The following is a 27,845-nucleotide window of genomic DNA, read 5'->3' on the forward strand; positions in this document are numbered from 1 at the left end:
CACAATTATTTCGAACAAATAATTTTAGAAATGTATGTTTATAATATTGTTGTAAATAGGCCTACACTGTTCGTTTGCTTTCCTTGAAATTGTATTGAAAACAAATATGTAATACTGGAAATAGAATTTCATTTGAGACGTCACTTTGCTTTGGAGTCAGCCTTCCTCTTCACATTAGAAATCTTACCGCGACCCCAGCTTTGTGAGGAAGAACCCGTCGTTTTTGTTTATGATTGTGCATGTGTGTGTCTGTGTGTGTGTGTGTGTTTTAAACTGAGATGTGTTATTTTTTTTTTTTTGATGGTGTTTCGGTTTTTAATTGGTCGCTTTTCAAAAAGAAGAAAAAAAAAGAAAAATGTATATCGAAGATTTTTTTTTTCTTTCAAGAAACAAGTGGTGGAATGTGCCCAATTGTCTTGAGCAAACCATCGTGTCCCCGTTTGAGGGCACTTTGCCAGAATAGATGTGTGTTTAATAAAAAGAAAGAAACAAAAACCGGATTTCGTTTTTGGTTAAATGAGTAATAATGAAAGATTGATATATTTCTGTACAATGTTTGTGTATAATGCATTTTATTTTTGTAAAATGTATTTTTTTAATGTGAATTTTGTAGCATTGAACGAAATTCGAATAAAGAATTTTAAAAAATCCTTGTCGATAGCTGCGTGACAAGAGTATTGTAATAGTTATGAATATTTCTTAAGATTGATTTTTACTGGTGAAAAATAATCAAGTCATGCACGACTTACATATCATGAAGAATGTGAAAATGATACAAAAATATAGGGTCTAACCAATTATTCGCGTATCTGAGATAATAGAAATATCAATAAGCTGAACATATGGTGTAAAGAAAAAAATGTAACTTTTTATTAGGCCTACATAAAAGGAAAAATCCTATTCCATTCATGTCCTTACATCCTCCTAGTATATAGCCATTATCATATTAAAAAGTTTGTGATAATGATGATGATAATAATGTTAATAGGAATAATTTATCATTATTATTATTATTATTATTATTATTATTATTATTATTATTATTATCATTATTACTATTATTATCATCGTATATAGTTGACATCATTGTTATGATCATCATCACGCCAAATCGCCGTTATTTTTGTTCTAGCTATGTAAACACGCGTTCTTGGAAATCTTGAAAGATTAAAGTTGCAAGGAGTTGGAAAGATCCACCTTCCGAATACAATGTACATTGAAACTCCGATTGAAACCACGTTTCCCTTCAGTTTTTAGCTAGGTACCAAAACAGGATTATAAGTTTGAAGGAGTTTTAGTTGATAATCAAAATTCGTCCAAGAAAAACTACGGGTAGGTTGATGCAGGGAGGTGAGACAAGTCTCACCTCCCTGGTCGATGAAGCCACCACAACAAACGCAAGATTTTGTTGCTTTCACGGGCTTTCCCGAGAGCGCAAGGGGTTGTCTTGTTACACCTGTCGCCGTACTTTTTCCCTTATCTCACTGTGGACGTTGCCTCAGCAACCACACGCTCAGAGAGCGCACGACAATATTGCCAATTTTATAAGCAATAACAATGATATACACTTTTACTAATTAGAAATTATATAAGTATATTTATCACAAATAATATCTTTATTTTTTATATATTGTTTATTTTTTGATAATCTTAAAAGATATTGGTTGAAAATCAAATTATTTATTGATTATTTTTTTTCAATCGTATATTATAATTGATTGCAAGAGCTGCAAGGGAGCCCCCCGCGGCACTGAATGGGCCAAAGTACCACACAACATGCATGCATGCTACGTAGAGCTTCGGTAGTAGCTAGCTAGCTAATTACAATACACATCATCACATGCATTCAGTACGTACACGAAGCGATGAGCAAGGTGGGCCGGGTAGGCGCCGCTAAGTAGACGATCTCGCTCGGGGAACATGTATTGATCTTTGGATCCAAGACCATGGGGAATCAAATATGCTTTCATTCATGAGGGCTAGAAATTGATCCGGTGAGCATTGATGCAAAAAAGGCCTTAGAAATGCTTCTCTTTTGTTTGAATCCTGAATCATTGAATTTCGAGTCTAGGTTGGCTGCATTCTTTTTGAAAGTTGCATGTATGAGTGGCGAACGAGAATGGAGTGTGAAATAGGAGTCTTTACTGTCGACACGACAGTCTGGCATCTATCTGTCATTGTAACTCGGTGGCAGTGCATTATTTAGGCTAATTGTGTACAGTGCCATGCCATGGTTTACCGGAACATGTTCGGAATAAAGGAGATTAAGTTCTGCAGTTCAATTACATCAGAACTTATGTGCACTATTTACTAAAAATGTGGGCGTTAATGACAAATGTACTTTCGTAGCCATGTCCTTCAGACCTTATCTTGGAAGTCGAATTCTGGATTAACCCACGTCGTGACTCGTGTGCTTTCCCATCCAGTAACCAACTGATTTCGACTGTTTGACGGAACCAAGTGTTGTTTATGCATGTGCTTTGGAATCGGCTTCCTGGGCCATCCTGGCAGACGAATTCATTCGTTGTGACACCCTGCTTTGCAAAATCAAATCACGTGTTTACCTAAAGGCATAAAGCTGTTCTACTCTTCTAGTGATGATTTACTAGATCTAACGTTAGAGTCTGCTGAATACTGTGCCACGACAAATTTCTGAATTGAAGTCCATAGGCATGATTGATGGTGCACAACAACATTCAAGAGAGATCTTCAAATTGTAGCTGTTAGTTATGTATGGTCATCTTGTGGGTTGGATGGCTGTGCCTGCAGGAGAGCCAGTTTTGCACTGTTGGATACCCTGCCCCTTTGCCCTGGACTCATACACAAACCATGATGATTCTATAACGAAGTTTTATACTCCTATTCCAACTCGGATCACAAGAGAATTGAGAAACTGATGCATAACTTTGCTGCAAAGACACTCGTGTTGTAATCAATTTGCTCTGTGTTTGAATTTAGAGTTGACTTTATATCTCTCTACAGAAAGTGCCAAGATGTATGCCTCGTAAGTATTTTGATTCTTAAGAGGTTGTGTGTTTTTTTTTGCAACTGATGTCATGAGCACAGCTAACTTTGATGTGACAAATCATAAAATTTGCTGCATCATTCATGATACACAATGTTGTATTACAATAATGTAATTTGGCTGTCAGTGCAATGGCATCTTGGCCAAGTCTTAATGCTATGCTGTGCGATGTGACATATTGCTTTGTGTACATGTGCGTGTGTGTAAAAAATGACTGGTTCTTTCATGCTTAAAATTAACTATACACAGCCCTGTCACTGTACAGAAGTCGCTCCGTGCTTTGCATGGCATCTGGTCTGGCTAACTTGAAATTTGCGAAGTGCTCCAACTTTATGGATTAATATGCAAACACCATGAAAATATCATAGTTCAGCCACAAGCATTTCATGTACTGTAAGTGATGTGTTGCAGGCTATCAACATCACTACAAACAAAGCTATGCAGTGTTTGTTTATTCTGGACAGATGAATCTCATGATATCTGAGATATTCAACCAAGTGATAAATTTATCTTGCAGAAAAGTTATTAAGCTATTACAGTGTATGCTTTATGTGTAGATAGTTTACTAGCATTTTATTTTGCTGTAAATAGGGACATTTTCTTATGTGGTCAAAATTGCAATGAAGAAAAAAAATTAACAAAATGAGATATATCTTTAAAACACTACAAGATTCAAAGCAAGTGATTTCCCACCTTTAAGATGATAGTGCATTTGTGTTTTGGGAGAAAATATTTTCCGTATTTTCTTTACAAATGTGTTGACTCACAGAATTTCTGATGATGCTAAAAGCACTGCAATATACATGGCACATATACATATATGCAGTCATTCCCACATCACTTTCACTCTTGTATTTTGTAGCCTGGGTTGCGAAGGCTTTTAACATACCTTTTTACATGCACAAATGCTTCTCTCTTCTTTTTTTTTTCCTGCTTGTTTTGGGGCATTTTTCCTTTCTTGACAGTAATTTTTAGCATATGGCATTAATTTAATTTTCATATCAACTGATGATGCAGATTTAAAAACATCTGTGTGTATTATTGGAAAGACACGTTTTCTGCATCAAGCTACATTGTATGAAAGGGAAGAAAATTTTCATCCCTGCTGGTACATTGTAAGTTCTGCACCATGCACCACCATTGCTTATTTGAAAGTGATTCTCCTTATAGAATCCCCCGAAACACAGCACAACCTCCAGAGGCTGTGCCATGTTTATCTTAGACACCTTGGAATCTAATGGACATGGCACAAAGCATGAGTCTTGGTTGAGTCTAGCTGAGTCTGAGGTAAATGTCATGCTAGATAGCCTAGCTCAAGTCTGAGGTAACCTCCAGAGGTTGTGCTGTGTTTAAGGCAGACACAGGGACTCTAAACGGTCACGGCGTAATCACGGCACACACTTCCGGTAACCGCCCGTCTCTCGAGAGGAGAGGAGAAACGCACAGTAACTGGTTTCCTAAAATCGTATGCTGACTTCATACCAGCTGACCAGGAACTCTAAACGGGGGTTTCTCTCGTCTTGGATGAGTTGCCTCAGTTCTACCACTCGTTAATGTCTGCCATGTCTTCTAAAGGTTCTCTGGATTAAGGGGACTCTAAGTGGGATATAAAAAACTTTTAGAAGGCCATGCATGCTAACCCTTTGGATGTAGAAGATGGTCCCGGCCTTTGAGAGTAACAAAGCCACGTAAAGATAAATATGTACAGTGATGCTTTCAGATCAGTGCATTGTCCTGCCCATTTGGAATTAATTCAGCTTCATTAATATTATAGTTCAACATGATTATTGGTATCATTAATCATTAGTGGTGACATTGCTTTAGCAGGAGTGTTGCAGAAGTCCAAATGGGAAAGATTACCCATAGTATATCAAACTGATTGTGGGGTAACATGGCAATCAGCTGTATCTGGGTCAAATTCATGGGGAATTTTGCACTGATGGTGAAATTGTTTAAGCAGTGTGATTTAATGTGCTTAAGGGTACCTTGTTTTCAGGGTTTGAAATGTTGACATCAGTTGTGGTAAATTGCACATTTCATTACTCCTCCAATACACCTACAAATATGTTTGTGATTGTGCTGTTAATTTGCTGATTTTCCAATTGGATTGATGTGATTTGCTGGTACGTGCCATTGAAAACTGGTACTGTACTATTCAGGTATGGCTCTGATTTTGTCTAGTACGGCATAGAGAAGATGTAAATAAGAAAAGCGTCTTGAGAACATTTAACACAAATATTTTCTTTTTTCATGCAATATTGCACAGATGCATGTAATTAGATGGTTGTTGTTCCATCAAGTAGTATGATTTTCTTTTGGAAATTGTTCAGTCTATTATTGAAAAAATAGGATTTTCCAAACATTAAGGGTGACACATATCTCGGGATGCTCCAGTGCAGTAGACTATAAGACTCTTATTGCAAATGCAGTGAATAGGAACTGGCCTAATTTCTTTCATAGACACACACTTTGAATTTAGGAAATAGGATTGAACCATGTTCTCCACCGACCTTTGAGTTGCCTTTCTGTTTTTTGTAGATATTGTGTGCAAGTAGCACTTTTAAAAACATAAATAGTTCTTTTTAATCTTCTGTCTGAAAAGTATGATTTAAGATTATAACTAAAGCATTTCAAACTGAGGATAGTGTGACCATCATTGTTTCTTTGTGTGATCTATTTGCAGATCAACCAGGCAAGACGCCGAGAAGGACGAGTTTGCGAAGGAGCGGGCCATTATGAATGACCTGGACGAGAATGGCTGGAGCCACATCCACCATGCCGCTCACCATGGCTACATCAAGTCCATCGAAAAGTTTGTTGGGGCCAGTGAGGACCAGCTGGAGTTCCCCACCAACGATGAGCGCCTCATGACCCCGCTGCTGCTGGCAGTGGAGAGCGGGAAGCTGGACACGGTGGAATGTCTGGTGCGACTCGGTGCCGACCTCCGCTACCAGAATCACGAGAACCAGGGCCCCGTCGAGATTGCTGCCCTCAAGCAGTACATTGACATCCTGCACTTCTTCATTAAGCATGACCACAAGGACTTGCCTGTGTGGCCCAAGATGGTGAAACTCCTGTCGTCGCACTCCGATGATGAAGCCGAGGCAGCGGGGAAGATGCTTGTGCTTCTGACCAAGCCAATAGACCAGGGACTGAATCCCAGCTGGGAGCCCCTCGTCCAAGTCAACGCCGTGCCCATCATGGTGAAGATATTCAACTCCATGATTTCTGACAAGGCCAAGTTGTACACGTTCACCATCCTCCTCAATATCATAGAAGCCATGATCGTGAAGGAGCAGATTGTAAAAGCTGATGGTATCCCAACCACGCTGAAGATGCTGTCTGGCAAAGATAGGGAAATAGTCTATGCGTCAGCCTGTGTTCTGTGCCACTTAGCATCAGTTAAGGAGTTCATAGTGCAGATGTTCTCACATGGGGCAATTCCTATACTGGTCAAGTTGTGGCAGACAAGTAACGATATAGATATTCTTGTTCAAGTCACAGAAACACTTGCTTTGATTGCAAACGCTAACCCTGAATATCAGCAAACCATAGGAACATCATCAGGGGCAATAACATCGGTGGTCGGACTATTTGAGAATCGAACCTCAAAGGCTCTGCTCCTCGCTCTGACAAGAGCGGTGAGCAACATTGTCAGGCAAGACACGAACAACCAAGACCTCTTTGTAGATGAAGGAGGATCATCGGCATTGATTTCACTCGCCAATATGAGGCATAGTGAAATCCAGCTGAGTGCCATCACTGCCATCCACATGTTGGCCCAGGACAACCCTCACACACAGAAGACCATCTTAGAGGAAGGTGGGGTCATCCCCATCATGCAGCTCTTGAAGCGAAGCGGGGCCCCAAACGTCCACGTCTGTACCGCCAGCGCTCTGTGGGCACTCGCTGGTGAAGACGTAGATGAGCAGCGTTCCATGGCAGGCATGATTGGCGTGAATCTCCTCATCGACTTCCTCAACGCTCAGGCTGAAAATGATATTCTCCACTACATTGGGGCAGAAGGCCTAGCCGTATTGGCCCAGGGACCCCTCAACAAGCAGGACACCATCGCCAACGCTAACGGTGTGCAGCCACTGGTGAGACTTCTGCGATCGCCCAAGGAACACATAGTCCTCAGCACGATCAGGGCGCTGCGGCACCTGTGCATCGGCATCGGCTTCATCCCGCACACAAAGAATCAAAACACTATTCTCGGGGCCAGAGGCATACGCTACCTCGTTGCACTCATGGTGCACTCCAGAAATGAGCTGGTCAAAGTAGAGTCTGCCCTTTCATTGGGATATTGCAGCGTTGGTGAGTGATTTTTGCCTTTGTCCAAATTAGTCCATTGGAATGATGGTCTGTTTGAACTGTATAGGCCTTTTCCCACTCAAGTAATTTCTATCTGAAATTTTGGGAGGGTAGAATACGCAAATTGTGTTTTGTTTTTTACACTGGAACTCTCTAGCCTTTGGTATCTTGACACCAAATTCCAATAAATTTTCATGGTAGAATTCAGCTCGGATGTCCTCTGCACGAAAGTTTATCTCAGAGTCATATGCAGCGGGCTTATTGTGTCCCAAAGGAGGTACAGTTGAAAGTGATTGAAAGTCATTTACAGATGCATTTCAGTGTCACTCTTTACTATGTATATGTGTCTGTGTGTGTTTTTGTTATGAAGCTGCCAAAAAACACAAAATGATTAAAATGTATGATAATTTTGATAATATCTTCAAAAATATTTCTTGTGTGTAATGATTGTAGTATCATTGAGAGATTTAATGTTTTATCTGTTTGATTATGGCCTTTCTCAAAAAACTTCGATAATGGCATTTATCTGTTTTTGCATTCAAACTTAACTCTGTCATATTTTCTTGCCAAACAATCACTTTCTCCTCAAATAGGAAACCCTGAGGTGATGACTGACATCAGCGAGAATGGGGACTTTGATTACATCCACATCCTGAGGCGCCTCCACTCTGGTGACAAACTCGTTCGGCTCCTGGCTGGGAGCGCCTTGGCGGCCTTTGCCTACAACAACGTGGCTCAGCAGCGGGAGATCGCGGAGTCTGGGGGAATCCGCTACCACTCCTTTGTGCCATTCCTGGAGTCCAGTGATGAGTTTTTCCGCTGCAATGCAGCATTTCAGGTTTGTGATTACCACTCTCTTTGGCTTGAGATGTAATGTGCAGGGCAATTGCCAGATTCTGCATCCCACAATTGGGGCAATTCTAACTTACGTAAAACATCTTAAGAAATTTGATATCTAGTGAGCAACCATTTCACAGCTTCACACTTCGTGGTCATCTGAGAATGGGTTTATCATTTCCATTATTGTTGATAATAACTGCAGGGATGGCATCTTGATGGTGTACTCTCATCAGTATTAAAATGACTCAAAGGTTTGTGTGGGTTTGTAGGAATTGTGTTCATGAAGTGCCTCTGAAGTGTTTGAAACTATGAGGCATAGCTGAGTGGGTCTCTTTTAGTTCACAGGTACTGTGTGTACACAGTTCCTACCAACCCTCTAAAAACAAACAAACAAACAAACAAACAAACAAACAAACAAACAAACAAACAAACCTGTGAGTCATCTATTTTATAAAATGGGTAACAAATTCTTAAAGATATAGCTAAATTGTGTGCTGACTGTAGTTTATCTGATGCATAGGAAAATCATGCATCTTGTACTTACTGGATGCATGGTTATGGAAAATGGCATGACTCTAAGGAAAATGTGTATGCAGTCGGTGAGAAAAGATTACTGTAAAACGAGGAATGTTTGCGCGCATTTTAATTTCGTGAATTTCGCGAGAGCCAACATTCGCGAAATTAAAATGCACGCAAAAATTCTTGCCTACACAATATGCATTGGATGGCTGCGGCAATTTCGAAAATTTAATGCTGCGAGAAAGGCTGTCAGCTCCAATTAGCGACATTTTCATGTCACGAATATATCATGATTTACAGTACATGGCAATTGACCAATCAGATTGCGAGAATTCCCCAACCCGTTTTGTAGCAGTCTTTCTTTTCTGTGCATGATCTATGAGATGACCTTGCATGACACAACCCTCCTTTGTCACTCCAGGTGGTTATCTTGGCCCGCATCATCCCAGATGAGGACCAGGCCACGACATCGGCCATTGGCATCAAGCTCCTTGTGGACCTATTGGAGCAGTCTCAGAACCCCATCATCCTGGCTCTTACGGCTGGTTGTCTGGCCAGACTCGCTCACACCAGAGCAGGTAAAAGAAAGTAGTTCAGAATATTAAAGCTTCAGGATCCCATTTCATTCAGTAGGTTTGCCGTCATCCCAAGTTACATTGATGCAGATACCATAGCAGCAATGAATTACAGGATTCCAGGTGATTGGTTGTTGGACAACAGCTGATGTTTTGACTGTATTTATTGCAATTTGAGGCGCTTTACAAAATGGGGCTTAGAAACAGAGAGGAGAAAACAAAAACAAAAACACACAAACATAACCACCCCCACCACCACGCATATTGAGAAAAGAAAGAAAGAAAGAAAATTTAGATATGAGTTGACCACAGTTATGCCTAAACCAGCAAAATATCATTTCTCCTAGATGTAAAGGGACAGTAAAAGCCTAAAATGGTCATACAGAGAGGGGAAGGCATGATTCACTTGATTATAGAAACATTTTACGGTTTAAATGTGGCTCAGAATGACAAGTAGTCTCGTTAAAAAAAAAACAAATTCCAAAGGTAGTATCCGCTCTATGGAAGCACCCACAATGTTTAGCATATAAGTGAAAATGTAGCGTAACAGCATACATAAAAGATCAGTTTAAACTACAAATGTGTTCTGAATAGTCAGGGCATTGCAAGCTTTTCAAATGGAAGGATCTAGTTTATCACTGCTCTATTGTTAAAGGGATGTACAGTATTGGTGGAGATGAGAATTGGGCTTTTAACTTTTTGCGAGATACCAAGAAAACACTTATGATATAGTACAGAGCAAACCATTTTAAGAGGAATTCAAAGTTTATTTGATGAAAATTAGGTTTGGAATGAGTGAAACATTACAAAAACAAAGTAAAACAAAATGATCGTCATAAAGTGTGGGTCCCACACTTTATTAGAATTGCTTTTTTTTTTGATATCTCAGCCATTTCAAAACCAATTTTCACCAAATAAATGTTGAATTCATCATAGAATTACATGCTCTTTCATATTTCATAAGAGGTTTCTCATTATCTCACAAAAAAAATGTTATAGACCTGAAATTAGGTCTCAACCAAAACTATATGATCCCTTTAAGATAGCGCTACTTTTGTGTGGTTTATGTTCACGTCATGTTATATAGAGAACCAAAATATGTACTGTTATATCAAAGTGTAATATAAAGTGGATGGAGAAAAGTGTAGATTGCTCAAGACTACCAAGTGTTGCTACCACATACTGGAAACATGTAAGTATAAGAACTAACCTTGTGGGTCACACTTACAAATCAATGCTGTGCATTGTGTATTATGGATTGAGGTGTCTTCCAGTGTTTGCCTGTTTGTGTTGAGTAAATGATGCTAAAATCACATGTTTTCTTGAACAAGAAGAGTGTTTTAGCAAAGTACACACAAGATTGACAGTGTCGCTGGCAGTTGGTATTGAAAAAAAAAAAAAGCTTTATCCTTGTCCCCCCTCCTGTATGATGCTTTTGCATTTTATTTTCTTGCAACAAACCTGTCCCTGTTGATGCTTCTAGGTGTTCCAGCAGCAGTGGTGTCCATTAGGTCTGTGGACATCCTGTGTCAGATGATGCTGGCGGAGAATGAACAGGTCCGGGGATCAGCAGCCATAGCTCTGGGCTACCTCAGCTACAACCACAAGGCAGAGAGGCAGCTTCTGAACAAGTAGGTCCAAGCATGCACGGCTCTCGGCAAATATCACAGCAAGCAATGCCAGAATTATAGATTTCAGTGCATTTTTGAGAATCTCAAAGTGCTCATTGCCCTGCACACTCATAGCCTTAATTTCAATCAAGAGATCTTACAGGAATGTTTGACAGAATACCAATCAGTTTGTATGTATCATCACTCTCAATTGAAATTTAAACTGAAATGTTGCCCAGAGGAGAGAATTCTTTCCAATTCTCAAAATGTAAGAGAACATGTCAAATCCAGTGACATGTTTCCCACATTGCTTTTTTTTTTTAAAACCACGAGTATATAATTTACAGTTTATCTTGTTTCCACAATGATGTGAGAAGAGGTTTACTCTAGGTAATGTAAGAAACAACTTGCCCCTTGTGTCACCAGACAAAAATGACCTCTGTAGATCTTGAATATTTTATTTTTTGCACTTATTCATGTTGCATGAAATGTGCAAAAAATTTCCACTTTTACAGTATTCTAAAACTTGAGTGATGTTGTCAGTGCGCGCATCTCTTGTAATATCTACACTGTATGTTCACAGGTGCAGGCAAGACCCGTATCTCTTCAAGGTGCTTCGATACTACACTCAGAACTATCGGCTATCTCCAGCCTTCCTGGAAGCCTGGAAACACTACCAACACATTGGTCTCCCTCCCATTGAGTGAGTGTGGTATATACCCATGGCATTTCAAATGTGGATATACTGTATAAGCTGTTATTTTCGCGTACAGATATTTTTGCGTGTGAGGAGATCACAGACATTTTCGCGAGATGTTGTTTTCGCGAATTGATACATGCTATAAGGGCACTGTTACCCTCGCACAAGGCAACATTTTCGCATGTTGTTAAATTCGCGGTCCAACAGTGATTCGCGATATTCATGAAAATCAAACCCTCGCAAAAATAATAGCTTATACAGTAGGTACTGGAAAGGTAGCCAAACACAATCATATTGTTACAGCTATCATTTTTACCTGCAATATTCTTATCCATGATTGATCCATGAAGACTGATCATTGAAACATTGAGATGAACAGGGAAGGAAAAGATTGGTCTTCTTTTCTTTCAGATTAGACAGATCTATCTTCAATCGTAAATTTTGTTTCAGTTTGAAAGATTTTAATATTTTTGATCTGGATTCTTCTCCGATAGAAAAGAAGATCAATCATTTCTTCTCCTGAAAGATAACTAAGATGATTTTCATGTCTGGAACTTATCTGTTGATGACTAGCTTGCCTTTTTTTCCACACTTCTCTTCCAAATGAATTCACTAGGTCTCCTTGCGAATTGGAAAGGGAATTTTGTTGTGGAGTGTCGAGATGAATCTTGACAAAGAATGATTTGTCATATATTGTAAACACTACAATGCAACTTTAGGTTTTCATTAAAGGTACTGTTGACCATTTGGAGCAGTAGTTTAAAAAGCGTTCGAATTATCACATTTGATACATATGTATAGGTCAGTTGTATCACAAAACATTGTACCACATAAAAATTTTGCAATAAAGCCTAAAACATAAGGAGATATCACTGTTTTTGTCACTAAGCCATAACTGTAAGACGGTTTTGTCTGGAAACAATTTTATCATAGCTATTGTTCACATTTCGTATATTTAACAATACTTCACATTTATTATACTGATTAACTTTTTAACGCTGGTTGTTTCTATCCCTAACTCACATTGTAGAACTACCGGTACTAAAGCTGGGTTTTTGTTTCATCTGCAAATGGTAAATGCCTTTAATATTTCTCACATGATGAGTTCTAGACCACAATATGTACAGCATCACAGCAATGGTCTTTATTCATGCTCCTGCTTTGAATCGTACCGTATAATGAATTGTTTGCTTTATTCAATTCTTGTTTTACATGTGCAGCACCTCTCTGAAGCCATGTCTGGTTGGCAAGAAGGCCATCCCTTTCCTGAACAACGTAAAAAATCCAAATGGTAAGCTCAGTGCAGCAACAACCTTTTGCATAAAAGTTCTCATATGACATGCAAAGCAGACTTTTACCTCTGGTAGTTAAGATGTTTAGATTTCATCCTAATCAGATGTGAATGCAAGAACTGTGTAGCTTGACACTGTCCCAGGCAATATTTTGTTGTGGATGTGATATGAGAACTTTTAAACCTGTACCTAAACCATCCTTACCTTACTTTCAAACCTGTACCTAAACCATCCTTATCCTGCTAGAAGGAGCAAACATTATGGTACATTAAAAAAAAGGAAGCATATCTACATATTTCTCAAATGTTATCTCCAACACCTGTTTGCATGCTTTTAGATGTTTATTTTCTGAGGCTTTCTTAACTTTGCAACAACTAATACCGCAATATGAATTTTGACCTTTGACCATTGAGGCAGAACAGTCAATTAACCGCTAGGATCAAATGTACTGCATGGATCCTTGGTATACATGTTTGGAAAAGCTGTTGAGGTTTGCCTGACTTAACAGCAACTAATTCTTGCATCTTGAAATCTGAAAGTAGAAGAAAAGAAATGAATGGAGCTGGTGAAATAAATTGCTTCTCAGTAAGTATTGTAACGAGAAATATTCTCAAAATCAATTGCATGTAATAAAATGTGCCTGTTTTGAAATAACCTTCTGCTATTGCAGATATTAACAGATTTCATGATCAGTTAGAAATTTTAAACTCGACACTCTCCCACAAATGCAGTGCATGCTTCAAACATAATCAGTGTGACTGTGTCTATGCCTGTTAGTACAAGCATGACATATGTACCAATGGCAATATGTTGCATTTAGATATGCCACTAAAGAATATGAGATATTTATCTGCTCTGGAACAGTTAGGAAATGATGTTGTTCCAAGATACTGCAGTGTCTTTCATGAATAGGATGCTATTAATGTCTTTCATTTAGTGAGTCATACCCAAAGTGTTAGACAGATATATTATGCATTTCAATGATAGTCTGTCCCTTTGGCAAGGGGCATTCAGGCGTCAAGAAAATATAATTTAATATATTATTATTATCATTATCATTATTATCGTTATTATTATTACAAATCTGTACTAACTCTCCACTATGAATTATACATTCCTGTACCCCTTTCTAACTCTTGTTGCATGCATAGCTCTTGATGGGTAAGTCCCCCCTTGTTTTTCTGAATACCTCTTAAATCATTCTCTTAACATGTCTGTTTCCTCTTTATTATCATCATTATTTTATATCACTTGTTTGTTTGTCTGCTTTGGGTTTTTGTTTTTGTTTTGTTTGTTTGTATTTTTGGTTCTGTTTGTTTTTTAGCAGATGAGTACATCGCTGTATTAAAGTGTGTGATACTGACATTTAACAATTTGAATATCCTGTCGCTCTTTGCAATGCAATTGATTTGTTTACAAAGAAAAACAAAAAGTGTGATGACCTCATTCAGGTGTCAGGTGTGTTAGAAGGGAAAGGCTATTGATTCATGCACCTAATCATCGTCAAGTGCGAAGTTTCTTTTTTGTCTGCTCACTGCAGTGTTTCTGAATAAGTGCTCTTTTTGGTGATGTTGTGCTTGAAGAACATGTGACAGAGCAATAATGTTTTAGCAAAAAAAAAAACAAAAAAAAAAATCCCCCCAATCCCGTGTCAGCTTTTTTTTTTGTTGAAAAAATAAACTCACATAGGTTGCTTAGATAGTGCAGCCAGTGTCTACACAAATGCTTGGAAATGGTTTGTAAGACCTGAATGAACATATATGCCAGTTTGTTTGTTTGTTTGTTTGTTTTTGATATTTTTTTTTCAATAGCCCTAGTTTTTACATTTTAGCAGAGAGCAATCCATGACCACAATGTTATTTGTTTGTTTGTTTTTCATTGTAGTTAGGTTGTGTTATTGCTGCTGCGCACGGAGTGACACTTTTCCACCATTCACTACTAAAGCACATTATGTCACGACAGTAACAATGTTACCATCACCAGTTGTATCAATTTATGGGTCATGAGACCTGCTCATGGACATTATCCTTCAGAATAACAACAATGATAACAAATAGAACGTATCATGTGCTTTCTCTGGTTGACAAGCACATAGGAAGAATTACAGTCCATGCTTGATAATCACCCTTTGTTCTACAAGCGTTGTGCAAGATATATTTGTGTGGATATTAACATGTCATTTCATGAAGCGATACATGTGCAGAATGGATCAGCTTAGTATTCGGTGGCATAGGACACTCTATTGTGCCTCCCTCAGGAGAAAAAAAAAAAGCAGTGGGGGGGGGGGGGAGAGAAGAAACTCATGTGATATACTGTAAAACATGATATATTCGCGGCATGAAATTTTCGCGAATTGGAGCCGAGAGCCTTTGTCGTGGCATGAAATTTTCGCGAATTGCTGCTGGCATTCAATGCATGTAGTGTAGACAAAAGCTTTCGCGTGCATTTTAATTTCGCGAATCTTGGCGCTCGCGAAATTCGCGAAATTAAAATGCACGCGAAAATTTCTCGTTTTACAGTAGTGGTTGCCCCAGTATCAATATCACAGTTTTGTAGGATTACAATGCACACAGACGCCAAAGGGCTCTGTTATCTGTGTGACATCATATTGGCTGATAAACAATTGTTTCAACGGTCATAACTTTTAACTAACTAATCTTTCACTGACATTCTATCTCTGAGTGTATTTGTCAGATGCTCAGTTCTACACAGATAATGAGTTTGATAGGTACACATGTAAAATGCAAACACAGTAAAGGCCTGGGGCTAATCAAGATGTGTATGGGGGGGGGGGGGGGAGTGGGAGTTGAGAATTCATACTTCACAAGTCTGTAGTATGTTACGTCTTTAGTTTTTAGTCAATATAAAAAGAACACACTCTGTATTTTAGGAAGCCTCATATATTGTAGAAGTCACTTGGTAGAAAGTGCAGCCCATTGTCAGATTAGTCACTGAAATAGCTAGGTACATGGATAGATCACTATATAGTTCTCGTAATGGCTAATATCTTATCTTGAACGTGTTTCATTTCATACAAAGGTATTGCATAGACCGGTAATCACATCTTTAAATAAGTGTTGTAGCTCTAGATGCATCATTGTAGAGGCAAAGTTGTGTTAACACCACTAATGCTGAACAGGAACCAGTGCCTTTGTGGTTCTCGGTAGAAGGTAATGCTGTTTTTTATGTTGAGGCATCTGTGGTATTCCAGATTTTTGACATTATTGAAAGTTTGTGAAAAATCAGATAATCCCTTCAAAAGTTATGAGTTTCTCCTCAGTCATTACTGGATGAGAAGAATACTGCAGTTTGTGATGTCACATGCGTAGAATGATATAAAGAAAATATAAAGAGAATTTTACAAAATCTCATTTTTTGAAAAAAGTACAAATTCCCTCAACTTGTTACTGATGTATGTTAAGGGTAATATCATTCCCCATGCCTTCTAAAAGAACCAAGTGAAGTGCTCATTTATAGTGGAAGAAAAGTGAATACTCATATATTTTCTTAATATTGTTTTTTGCGTGTGACATCACAAGCAGAAAAAGTCTTTGGCACTGAAACTTCAAAAATTCGTAACTTTTAAACAGAGTGTCGGATGTTCCTCAAACTTTCACTGATGTGTTTCTATCAATATTGCTGCATTCTTTCTATCCCATGCATATTAAGGTGAACGTGTCCTTTAAATGTTACAACCAGGAACAAGTGAAATGAATGACTCATTTTTAGGTGTGCAGGAAGAAGCAATCAGAAGCTTTGTGTGCACTAAAAACAGTGGCGGATCCAGAGTGGGGCGCAATCGGCGCACGCCCCCCTTTATTTTTCGTTAAAAACAAAAGAAATAGAAATAAAAAAATGGAATGAAACCTGGAAGTGGTACCAGAAATATTAGTTGCAGAATTTACAGAATTCCTGGATCCACCCCTGCTAAAAAAGTGGCATACTGAGAGACTGAATAGTGATCTCTAAATATGTTATGTATCTAAACTTTGTTTGTTTGTTTGTTTGTTTTGTGTGTGTGTGTGTGTGCTCAATCTTGCAGGGCGTCGGTTCACGATACTGAGCTCTGGGGAGCTGACTGGCCTGAGTCACCAACCAAGTTCACCCACGAACCCATTGAGTTCCAACTTTCTTGATGATGCCACTGTCATCACGGAGACGGCCACAAACAATCCCAGCAGTGTAGCCTTTGCAGGCACCGCGCTTGGCGGTACCACCGGCGACTTCTCTGCAGAGAGTGGGCAGCGGGCGGCGTCAACGAACACCAGTGGGCAGCGCCGCCAGTGGAGCCAGCCCTCCACTGCCAGAAGTAGGATGTCGTCCAGGGATGTCGCCATCACCTGATGCAGTATTAGTGTGATGTGGTGGACCGCATAAAAGGGATGCTGAAAGTGGCCCAGCTGTTTAGCAGTGAGATGTGTTTTTGATTGCTTCATTTTGTGTGTTTCTCCCACTAGGTGAATGCTGTGCAATCTTCTTTGGCTGTGTATACTTTACACATGCTTATCATCAGCATATCTGTTACTGTATTCACTGCAGGTACTGTCCAGTTTAAGCATTGTGTTTATAGCTTTGCTGGAATTCATGCTCTATGCATACAGAGAACAACAGCTGAAACAGTGTTGATTTTGAAAAAACAAAGTCACTGAATGCATCTGTGTAGTACCTTTAAAATCTCCTTGTGAACGTACAATCTATTTATGTCTTGTGGACAAAGGAATTAAAAGGTATACCGGGTGTCCCAAAAAAAGCGGAACGGTGGATTTTCAGTACCTTGCATTCTAAAAGTGATATATTTTTTGACATCATTAGAAAGAGCATCTTGCGCAGAAGACGATGATACCATAATCATTAGATTTGGTTCAGTACTTTTTATTCTACGCCAATTTCTGTAAATGCAGTCATTTTCAAATTTCGCCGGATTTTTGCGACTCATGAGATAATAATTTGAGCCCGACACGCGATCCATACGGTGAATATTGTGTAAGCTCGGTGATCCATGTCATCAAAAGATACAGCTTTCACATTGGGCGCGGGCCAGGAAAAAACAGTGTGTGTGTGTGTGTGTGTGCGCCCAATGTGAAAGCTTTTGTTGACATGGATCAACGAGCTTACACAATTCACAGTATGGAACACTCATCGCACCCAAATTATTATCTCATAAGTCGCAAAAATTTGAAAATGACTGCTTTTACAGAAATTGGCGTAGAATAAAAAGTACTGAACCAAATTTAATGATTTTGGTATCATTGTCTTTTGCGGGAGATGTTCTTTCTAATGACGTCAAGAAATATAGAACTTTTAGAACACAAGGTACTGAAAATCCACCGTTCCACTTTTTTTTTGGACACCCAGTATATGATGAAGCAATAAGAGGGGCATTTGTGGGCTTGGGCATGTGTGTGTGTGTGTGTGTGTTTGTGTGTGTGTGTGAGATACACATGAACAGATTTCAGTAGTGAGTATAAAGAAAGGATATATTATGTCCATCAGGAAAGTTTACACCCTTCATGTGGAGTGGTATGAAGAACAAACCTTGAAACCAAGCACACAGTATTATCCCTCACTAAGGCTGAGTACAAGTTGAGACATTTCTTATGTGGCCTCTAGAGAAACTGTCAAATGTCTTCAAGACAGAAGCATCTGCAGGACAGGTGGATTTGGTCCCCTCTGAATGATTAGGCAATGAAGATGAAGTACCTTGCCTAAAGGCTCTACTGTGGATTTGAACCGGGAACCTCTGTAATTGAGAGCACATGGTGTAGCTTATCCACCAAGCGACAACATTCTCCCCCATCAGAGTTGCACATTCTTTTCAGACTGCATATTTTGACATTGCTATGCAATGGATGCTCAGTATAAAGAGGCTCTTGGGCTGGGGCTATTTTGTTCATCATGTCCGGTATTTTGCCAGACAAATCACAACAAGCAGAAAAAAAAATGAACAACACAAAGGAGTTGACTTCATGGGAACCAATGACTGAGTGTTTTGCAGCAGGCATTCTGTTCAAATGTGTAAATGTCATGTTAGAATTGGGCTTCACTGTTAAGTGCTGGCGTTGTGTACCAAGGGAGATTGTTGATTTCAAGCAAATGTTATACATGCAAAGGTGCCTGATTGTGATGAATTTGACATCCCCACTTCCCGACCATCTGGTAGACCTTTCCCCCATGAATCATGTTAAATAATTTAGAAAAAAACAAACAAAACATATTGATGAGGAGAAACAAGTCAGGGACAGCTGAAGTAAAATCATTTAATGTCAAGTTGGCTAATATCAGTTAAGTTTATAATTTTCCATGTGAAAAAGTGTCCTTGTGCAAGATCCGATATGTCCAAAAACATCTGTGTGTTGTTACATACGTGATGCGTCAGTGGAGGGTGAAATTTGTCAAAATCTCCACACAGTGAAATATTCCAGGATTTAGAGTTAAAGGGGGTAATCTGACATGACACTATCTTTACACTTTACACTATCACTATAAATTTGACTTCAATCAGTTGCAATGTTACTTGGCATAATGCTTGCATCACAGTGGTGACATAGGAGTAATGAGAAGACCAACATTCCATGAAAATGTAGTGATATTGGCAGCTACAAATGTACTCCTGACAAGTTCCTCTGTTTTTGATGAAGCTGCTCATTCAGAAGCTGCTTATTCAGAAACCTATCATTTGAATGAAAGATGGGTGGAATCAGTGCGTGTATCAGTGTGTTTTTAATGAATGCTGAGGATGTATACATATTCTAACCTTTGCAGCTGTAGATGACAGTGCTTTACCTTCACCTGCTGTTGCGCGAATAAGTTTTATGTTTGCATTTGATAATCATGAGAAAACATAAAATGCCTTACGTAATAGAATTATGTAGAAGCAACAACACCAAAGCTTTTAATTCATACAAAATCAGCCAAAGAGAAGAAAAGAAATAAATCAATGAGAGAGAGAGAGAGAGAGAGAGAGAGAGAGAGAGAGAGAATAGGAATCATAGTATTTTTGAGCATTGCTCTGTTGTTTTGTGTCTTTTACACTGATTATTGTTTATGGATGGCCATAATTCACTGAAAGGTTCATGGATTAGAAGACCAGTAAATCATGTTCACTCCTGTATATCATTTCTGGCGCATGTCATATACTCCAGTATGCTTGGTGTACCCAGGAAGTTGTGAGATTGTAGTCATCCTGTTTCAAGTTGTCAGAGTGTTTTTTTGTTTTGCCTCGTCACATTAAACAAAAGAGAAAGACTTTTGTTGTGAAACCTCGAAAGATTCCCAACATCATTGCAGTTGTATTGGCCCACAGGTCATATGTAGAATACACTTCATTTTGTATATTTAACACAAAAATCACATCTAAATGTTCTAACAAACCAATAAAATAATAATGATGATGATCATGATGATGATGATAATAATAATAATAATAATAATAATAATAATAATAATAATAATAATAATAATAATGATAATAATAATAATAAAGGACATGTAGATTTCGCAGCTACTATAATGATATTCATGTACTCTATTGCCCTTCACAAAATATTAGTCATGACTTGCATGATTGAAACCCCAAGTAGCATTTTTCCAAAGATCAGTTTTTGACCTTGTCTTAAACTCATTAAGCATGCATTGCTATTGTACGTCACAGAGTTCAATTCCAAATTCCAGATTAAATTTATATAAAAGGGTAATTCACCATTCGACTGGCCAACATTCACCACAGCATCCGGTTCCATTTTTTTTTTTTTTTTAACAGGATTAATGTTATGCTGAATTACAGCGCACATCGTACCTATGTAATTTTCCAAAGACAGGTTCTTGTCTCCCAATCTAATGTAGATATTATCAAGAGATTCTGATGTGTGCACCTGTACACACAAATGAAAGCAATATTTGTATGTGATTCATTGCAATATGATGTATAGGAAGATATTTTGAAAAATTCCTAACTTTACATGAACATTTACTGTTTGAAATGGAACAAACCATGAAAATTGAAATTTCTTCCTCTGTAAAGTGGTGCAAAATGCTGTACACGTTTTTGTATTGTTTTTCTTTTTCATCAGACTTTGCATGCAGTGTGCTTACTTGTAGACAGCTCTTTTAACGTATTGTGCTGCTTAAAGAGATTATGTTGAATAAGTGAGATTAAAGATTTTCAACCCTGTCAGCTTGAAACTACATGTATACTGCCAAAATTAGATAATCATTGCATAACTTATATCATCGTTGCTAGTACTACATTTGAATAGTATTATTATGATTATAATTCATATTTTCAAGCAATTATTGTATTGTTCATCAGAAGCATCATTAATTACATGTATGCTAATACTAGGTCTCTAGTCTTCTCACTAATTTACTATTTCAATATTGAAGTGTGACTTGTGTGTGGAAAGGTTGAAATGCTGTTTGCTATAGGATTTCTGTGAGACTAATGCTTAAGGCAGATTTATGCTTGATTTTTTTTTTCCTTCATCTATTTCTTTTAAAGAAAATAAACTTGTGTCATTTGAAATTTCTTAGAAAAGATAGGTTTGTATGTATTGAGATGTACATACCATGAGTGAAATTAACATGTATTTTCATATGTGTCTCAAATAACAAAATAAATATTTCTGCAGAGTAATGATCCCCTTGCCATTTGTCGGTGTTCCTATTCCAAAGTTTGGGCAGGGAGGTGGGCAGTTTGGGTGATGGGCCTCTGTCAAGGCCTAAAAATGAAAATTTGGAGTGCAGAATTTCTCCGAGGTTTTCATTGCATCCTATCTCTATCCTTGTGAATTGTGTTAAAAACTTAGAATAATGCTATATGTATACACCCACTTCATGTATAAATAAGTACACATAATTACACAAATAAATGAATAGATAGATATATATGTATATATACATACATACATATATATCGTCGCTGGGGTGACAAGACCTCGTATTTACAAAATGTCAAATGTTCAGGAGAGCCAAAAAATATGGCGGCCAAAGCACTGTGGCGAATGGGATAGCCTTTCCTGTGACATGCCATGGTGGCTTCATTTTTGGAGTAAGACAGTTGGGATTTGGACAGGACATCACTTAACCCATTATTTGACTATTAATCCAAAAAAGTCATTTTCACCAAAAATTGCAGATAGGTCTTGTCACCCCAGCGACGATATATATATATATATATATATATATATATATAATATATATGTATATATATATATATATATAGAGTACATACATACATTGTATATCATATACGCACACACACATACTCACACATACAGTTTTGACACACACACAAATACATACATTGTACCAACAGTAACCAAAGACAGGCACGCTATGAAATATAATTACATCAGATTTATGTGTAATTTTTGTACTGATGTTTTACAACAGTACCAAGAATATGGAGACGTTCCTTCCAAAAGAACCTCACATATTTAAGATTTAAAAAAAAACACACACCTACAAAACAATCGAGCATTCTTTTAGAAGATGCACTTTATTGCTGTACCACTGGCATTAAGATTCATGCCTTTACATGTAGATATAATACACAGGAGATTCTGTTTTGTAAATTTCACAAGTCCTGTAAGAATACAATCCATAAATAACTTTTTTTTTTCTATATTCAGTCAAGTGCAGCCATGAGTACCTAGTACACCTTTACCTTTTCTTTGAAAAACAGAAGTGTTTAATTACAAAACTGTAGTTTTGAACAGAATTCATGTCATACAACAATATGAATGTGACTGTAAATATGCTGGCACTTTGTTTGTGAGAGGAAAAAGCCAAGCAAAGCAAAGCCAAAAAATACAACAACCAAAGCAGAAGGATTATGACAACATTCACCACAAACCACCGATTCACAGCAACCTTTACAATAACATGCAGTATAATCCTAACAATGGGTAGGGCCTACGCATCCACTCTGCCAATAGACTTTAAATCTGGGCTCGGTTGAAATATGCCAAAATTTAAGTACAATATAGGTTTGTAACAGAAGCATTCTCCAATGTGTGTAATTGTACTGTACTTTTAAGTAGCAAAATACAAAAGTATACAGGAAAGGTTTACCTTGTTATAAAACTTGTGACAATTATTTGTACCTCGTTATATCATGTTTCTCACTATAGAAGGTACAATATATGAAGAGTTTCATTGCAAAACGAGCTAACTCCATTCTTGATAAACTGAGATAATTGTGATTAAAGCTGCTAAAAAACAAAGGAAATAATAGGAAAATGAGGATATTTTTAAACATAACTTCTAGAATATTCCTTTTCATGTAACAAGTGAGGTATTAATAGAAAGGTTTAACTTTGCTCTATGTGATGACAGACTTGCTTTAAAATGTTTAAAAATGGGGCTGAGCTCATTTAACAATAAAACTCATATACATTTGTAAGGAGCTTGGATCTGCAAAATCACCTTGTTATAAGAGGGTTTTGTTATATCTGAGCTATTAGAAGCAAGGTTTGACTGTAATGAAAAAAATGGGGGAAAAAGCAAGAAAAAAAAAATAACCAGAATTTCAGTCTAGGGTGGTCCCAAAAGGCCCCTCTGAGGAAAGTAACCTCATTTTAATTTTCTTCAAGATGCTTGATCAGATTTGGCAGGATTTGGTTGCAAAGGCAAACAATGCAAATTCATTTGACTTGGACATAAAGGAGGTCCCAACTCTTTATATTTCATTGTTTTTGTACCTTGTTAAAAGTGAAAAACTTATGCAAGATAATTGTCATGGTTGTTGGTCCTTGTTATAATGAGATTCCTTTGTACTGCAGTACAGGTTCCTGTATTGTGTACAAATTACATTTATAGACCTGTACGAAAGAAAAATGTTCTTAGGGTCCTTGAATACAGTGCGTAGTGCAATGTGTGATCTAATCAATAACATACAAGTACCACCAAGGAGCTCTTGTCAGCAATAAATGTACCCCATATAATATGTGATCATGATACACGTAACTATATAATAACCTCTTGACATTCTTGGGCCAAATGTACATGTACCTGTTTGTGATTACCACAATAAACACATATGGACAGTACAGTATCAGCAAGTTGATTTATTTATTTGTTTTCTTTCAGTAGGGTAGCTCTGTCAGTGGCTACAAATACTGTACTGTTATTCTCAGTTAGCTGACTGCCAAATAAGGAAGATGGAGCATGGACACTAATCTAATAAAATACTGGAGAAAATTGAGAGGACTTGCCTATTGAATAGTTAACTATCATCCTAATCTGGGAAAATTCCATCCCCCTCCCCCACCCCCCAAACTTACATAGGCGCGTACCAACATGTCTTTTTAGGATGGGAAAGCAATTCAAGCATCCAGTCGCCACAGCTTAATGATTTGGGGCCTGGTGTATAGAGTCCATACACATCAACACAGTCCACTTTAAAAGAGAAAGAAGATCCAGCACAACCTACAGCTTACATCATCACACCTTCAGAAAAAATAATGAAAAGAAAAGTAATTGTCAATTCACACTGCTGGATGCTACATCAAAGAGTGGAAGAGAGGCTGTGAAAACCATTTTCAGCACAAGAACACCGAGACAAACTTTGAGATTATTTAAAAAAAAAAGGTCTCATCATTCACAGTATAAACTGTACTTTCAGTCTTGACTAATTACAGTGCACTCCCGTTTTAACGAAATGCTCGGGACCGGCAATTTTCTTTCGTTATAACAAAATTTCGTTATAACCGAACAAATACAATATATAATGAAAACAAAGAAACCACGTATTATATCATAGTCAGTTTGCTGAATACTCATCACACACTGGAAAGCTATGTGAAATGTGATAGGATAACTGTACCACAATAACAAACGCAAGGTCCCCTCAGAAACTGTGCGTGACACAAGGAGCGAACACAGTGGTGTGAAGCGTTCACCCATGCAGAGACGCTATAAATGCTTAGTACCGCTACATATTTTCGAAAGCAATTCGCATTTCGTTATAACGGAGCATATTTCTTTTGTTTTTCTTTGTCTGTGGCACTCGGGAAAGACTTCGTTATAACAGAAATTTTGCTATAACCGTGTTCGTTATAAGCGAATTTTTTACCATAGACTTTAATGGTGATAATTTTGCGACCTGAAGATTTACTTCGTTATAACGAAATTTCGTTATAACCATGTTCGTTATAACGGGAGTGCACTGTATGGTACAATTATCTCTTATGCGTGTCTAGGCCTACAATATAATATTTGTCATGAATTTCCCTGATATGGCTGACACAAGTCAGAAGATGAAAGGCAAAAATGTTGCATCCAATCATAACCTGCCTGCATCATTTCGTACTGTCCCCTCTCATGATCACCCAACTGCATAACATTTGCCCTCGATATGAAATGCCTGTAATTGTAAGAAGTAGGAAGACTGTCTCCTTCATCAACCTGTCTTGTTTACAGGTAAATATTTCAGCATAATGGACATTTTGTAGCTGTGCATATACAGTAATACATGTACCAAGAATTAAAATACCAGTTACTTCATATAAAGTTTTTATTTAGCACAATTAAGACCTAAATGCAAAGAATTTATGCACTTCCCCCTCCCCCCCAAAAAAAAAAAAAAAATATGAAGCGTACAAAAGAAAAGCACAATGCAAATTAATATGGTACATAGGAAAGATTATTTTGATTACACATGAAGAGTTTCTTGCAAAAGAATGAACTCCATTCCTGTTGAGACATTTGCTATCAAAACTGCTAGAAATAACTAAGGAAAATGATAAGTAAATATGGGAGTTTTTCATCACAACTCAACGAATATATATTCTAATTTCTTTACAGTTGTATGTTACAAGTGAGGTGTCACCCCCCCTCTTTTTACAGTGCATTCAACAGCATTTTGCTGTGTTTGAGACTGTGATGAAACTTAGCGATTTATTGATTTGTCTTCGTTTGTCCTTTAAATTTTATTCACTCTTATTTTCCTCTTCCATGAATGCTCAAGGCAGCCCACTAAGTACATGCAGAAATATGTTGTTGTTGACAAATTTATATCACTGTCCAGTTAAACACACACTCCAATAAGAATGCAATGTGAACATCTAAAACGCACACTACAAGTGTCACCTTACAAGTCACAGCTACGCTAAATAAATAAGGGGTTATTCAAGAGTTGAAGTAGATAACTATCACTGTCATGTCATCTCTGTGCTGCCGGGCTGTGGCATCAGGAAGGCTGAGAACTTGCGCTAGTCGGTTCAGGTCGAAGCCATTTGCTACGCCACAGAGGGCATAGCGGATGAGGTGGGTAGCTGAATTAGTGTCCAGGGACTTTAGAATGTCCATCCTCTCCTTGAGATTGCCCATGATGTCCCCCAAATTCTGCGAAGATGGAGGCTTGTAGGGGCCCGAAGCCTTCATGGACTTCATGTGGGCACCTACCAGCTGTACTGCCTTCTCGCAAGACAGCATGTCCCAAAGGCCGTCGGAGGCGAGGATGAGAAACTTGTCGTCATCTGTGATGCGGTGATGCATCACCTCCGGCGTGGAAATCAGGTAAGGGGGCGTGTGAAAGTGTTTGGGAGGGATGAAGCCGATGGCGGAGCGGAGGAGTCTCTGCTGCATGGCGGTGGTCCACTTGAAGCGGATGTTGCCGAAGGCTCGAAGGGGGATCAGCTCTGCCAGCAGCCGTCCGTTCTTGATGATTGTAGCCGATTCATCTGGTGGGTGCACAGATTTGATGCGCTCCACTTCGCTTGTGTTCTGGGCATTATGGTCCACAGACAAGCGGATGGCATCCCACTGGCCGTTTCCCATGCTGCGACCAAGCACCGCTCGACAGTCGCCAATATTTCCAACATACAAGTCTCGATCCTGCAAGTAGGCCACACACGCACATGACCCTGCCACTGCATTCAAAACGGGCTCTATACCCAACTCCTCCGTCATTGCACGTGTCGCTTCTGTCGACAGATCTTTGTCTAGACGATCAAAGGCTGTTTTCAGAACATCTGCAACACAATCATCATCTACAATATCTACTGAGAGATTTGCTTGCACGTAGCGTACGAGACTGTCATGATAAAGTTTGGCGGTCACTTGCAGTCGGTATTCATTTGGGTGCCTGTACCATCTCACTAGATCTTGAAGCTCTCCTCTCTTCAGCTGCCTCAGGATCTGGGGCAACAACTGAAAGGGAAGTATCTCTGCTGCTATGTAGTTGAAGAGGCGCTCACTGACCGCCTGGGCACAGGCAGTCCCGCCATGACCATCAAAGACACCAAACAGCATACCATCCGTGAAAAGACATTCTGCCACTGCTCGGCGATCCTCACCTGGCTTGTTGGAAAAGAGCTGATTGCTATCAAATCTCTGCAAAAGATTGCGTTTAGGTTCTTCTTCAAAATGCACACTCACAGCATTCTGCTGAAGGATCTCACTGGTCTGCTCTGGGGTCATGACGGGGCTGGAGTGCCATGGGAAGAATAGTGTGGATGTTGATGACAACGTCCGATGCTGCCACAGATATTCATCCCCGTACACTTGCAGCAGCTTTCTTGTATGGATGGATGACCTTCGAAGTTGATCTGCACTCAAGATGTTTGCACTTCTTTGGCTAATTTGCCTCCATATCATCAGCTGTTTTGAAGTGGATCTGGAAGAGTTGAAAAAGTGTCGTTTGCACAAGTTTCCAAAGCCACAACATTGAGATGAAAGTAGAGTTAATTTTGTATGCTTACCAGGACAAGCCAGTACATTATAGATGACCTGGGCCATTGTATGGTTACTGTACATGTGATCTACTGGAGAAAGGTGTCTTTAGCAGCATTCACCACATGGTCAGTGCAGAGGACAAGCACAGGGTTTTCACTCTTCCATTTCAATGAGTCTCAGCTCAGCAGTCAATCAAATTACAGACAGTAGCACACTCAATTACAAGTTCAACATCATGGGACTTTCCCACTGGCAGCGAAGCAGTTCCCTCGGCCTCAGCTTATGATACTCTCA

The 27,845-nt window shown here is 38.6% G+C and overlaps 2 protein-coding genes across 2 annotated transcripts; one reads left to right on the forward strand and one right to left on the reverse strand.

Moving 5' to 3' along the window:
* The first annotated feature begins 1,858 nt into the window (after positions 1 to 1,858).
* On the forward strand, positions 1,859 to 20,737 carry LOC139736077 (ankyrin and armadillo repeat-containing protein-like). The gene is made up of 11 exons (XM_071646828.1): positions 1,859 to 1,994; positions 2,983 to 3,004; positions 5,709 to 7,342; positions 7,933 to 8,177; positions 9,120 to 9,276; positions 10,757 to 10,904; positions 11,467 to 11,586; positions 12,804 to 12,874; positions 16,918 to 17,036; positions 17,112 to 17,194; positions 20,659 to 20,737. Exons 2-11 carry the CDS (start codon positions 2,994 to 2,996, stop codon positions 20,735 to 20,737), a joined length of 2,667 nt encoding a protein of 888 aa, XP_071502929.1. The 5' UTR covers positions 1,859 to 1,994; positions 2,983 to 2,993.
* A 5,266-nt stretch (positions 20,738 to 26,003) lies between these two features.
* Positions 26,004 to 27,367, reverse strand: LOC139736088 (pyruvate dehydrogenase [acetyl-transferring]-phosphatase 1, mitochondrial-like). The gene has a single exon (XM_071646840.1). It carries the CDS (start codon positions 27,294 to 27,296, stop codon positions 26,004 to 26,006), a length of 1,293 nt encoding a protein of 430 aa, XP_071502941.1. The 5' UTR covers positions 27,297 to 27,367.
* Positions 27,368 to 27,845: the final 478 nt, after the last annotated feature.

The sequence above is a fragment of the Diadema antillarum genome, unplaced genomic scaffold (genome assembly GCF_040938485.1).
Source record: "Diadema antillarum isolate AM-2024a unplaced genomic scaffold, OU_Dant_1.0 scf00000028, whole genome shotgun sequence".
Lineage (NCBI taxonomy): Eukaryota > Metazoa > Echinodermata > Echinoidea > Diadematoida > Diadematidae > Diadema > Diadema antillarum.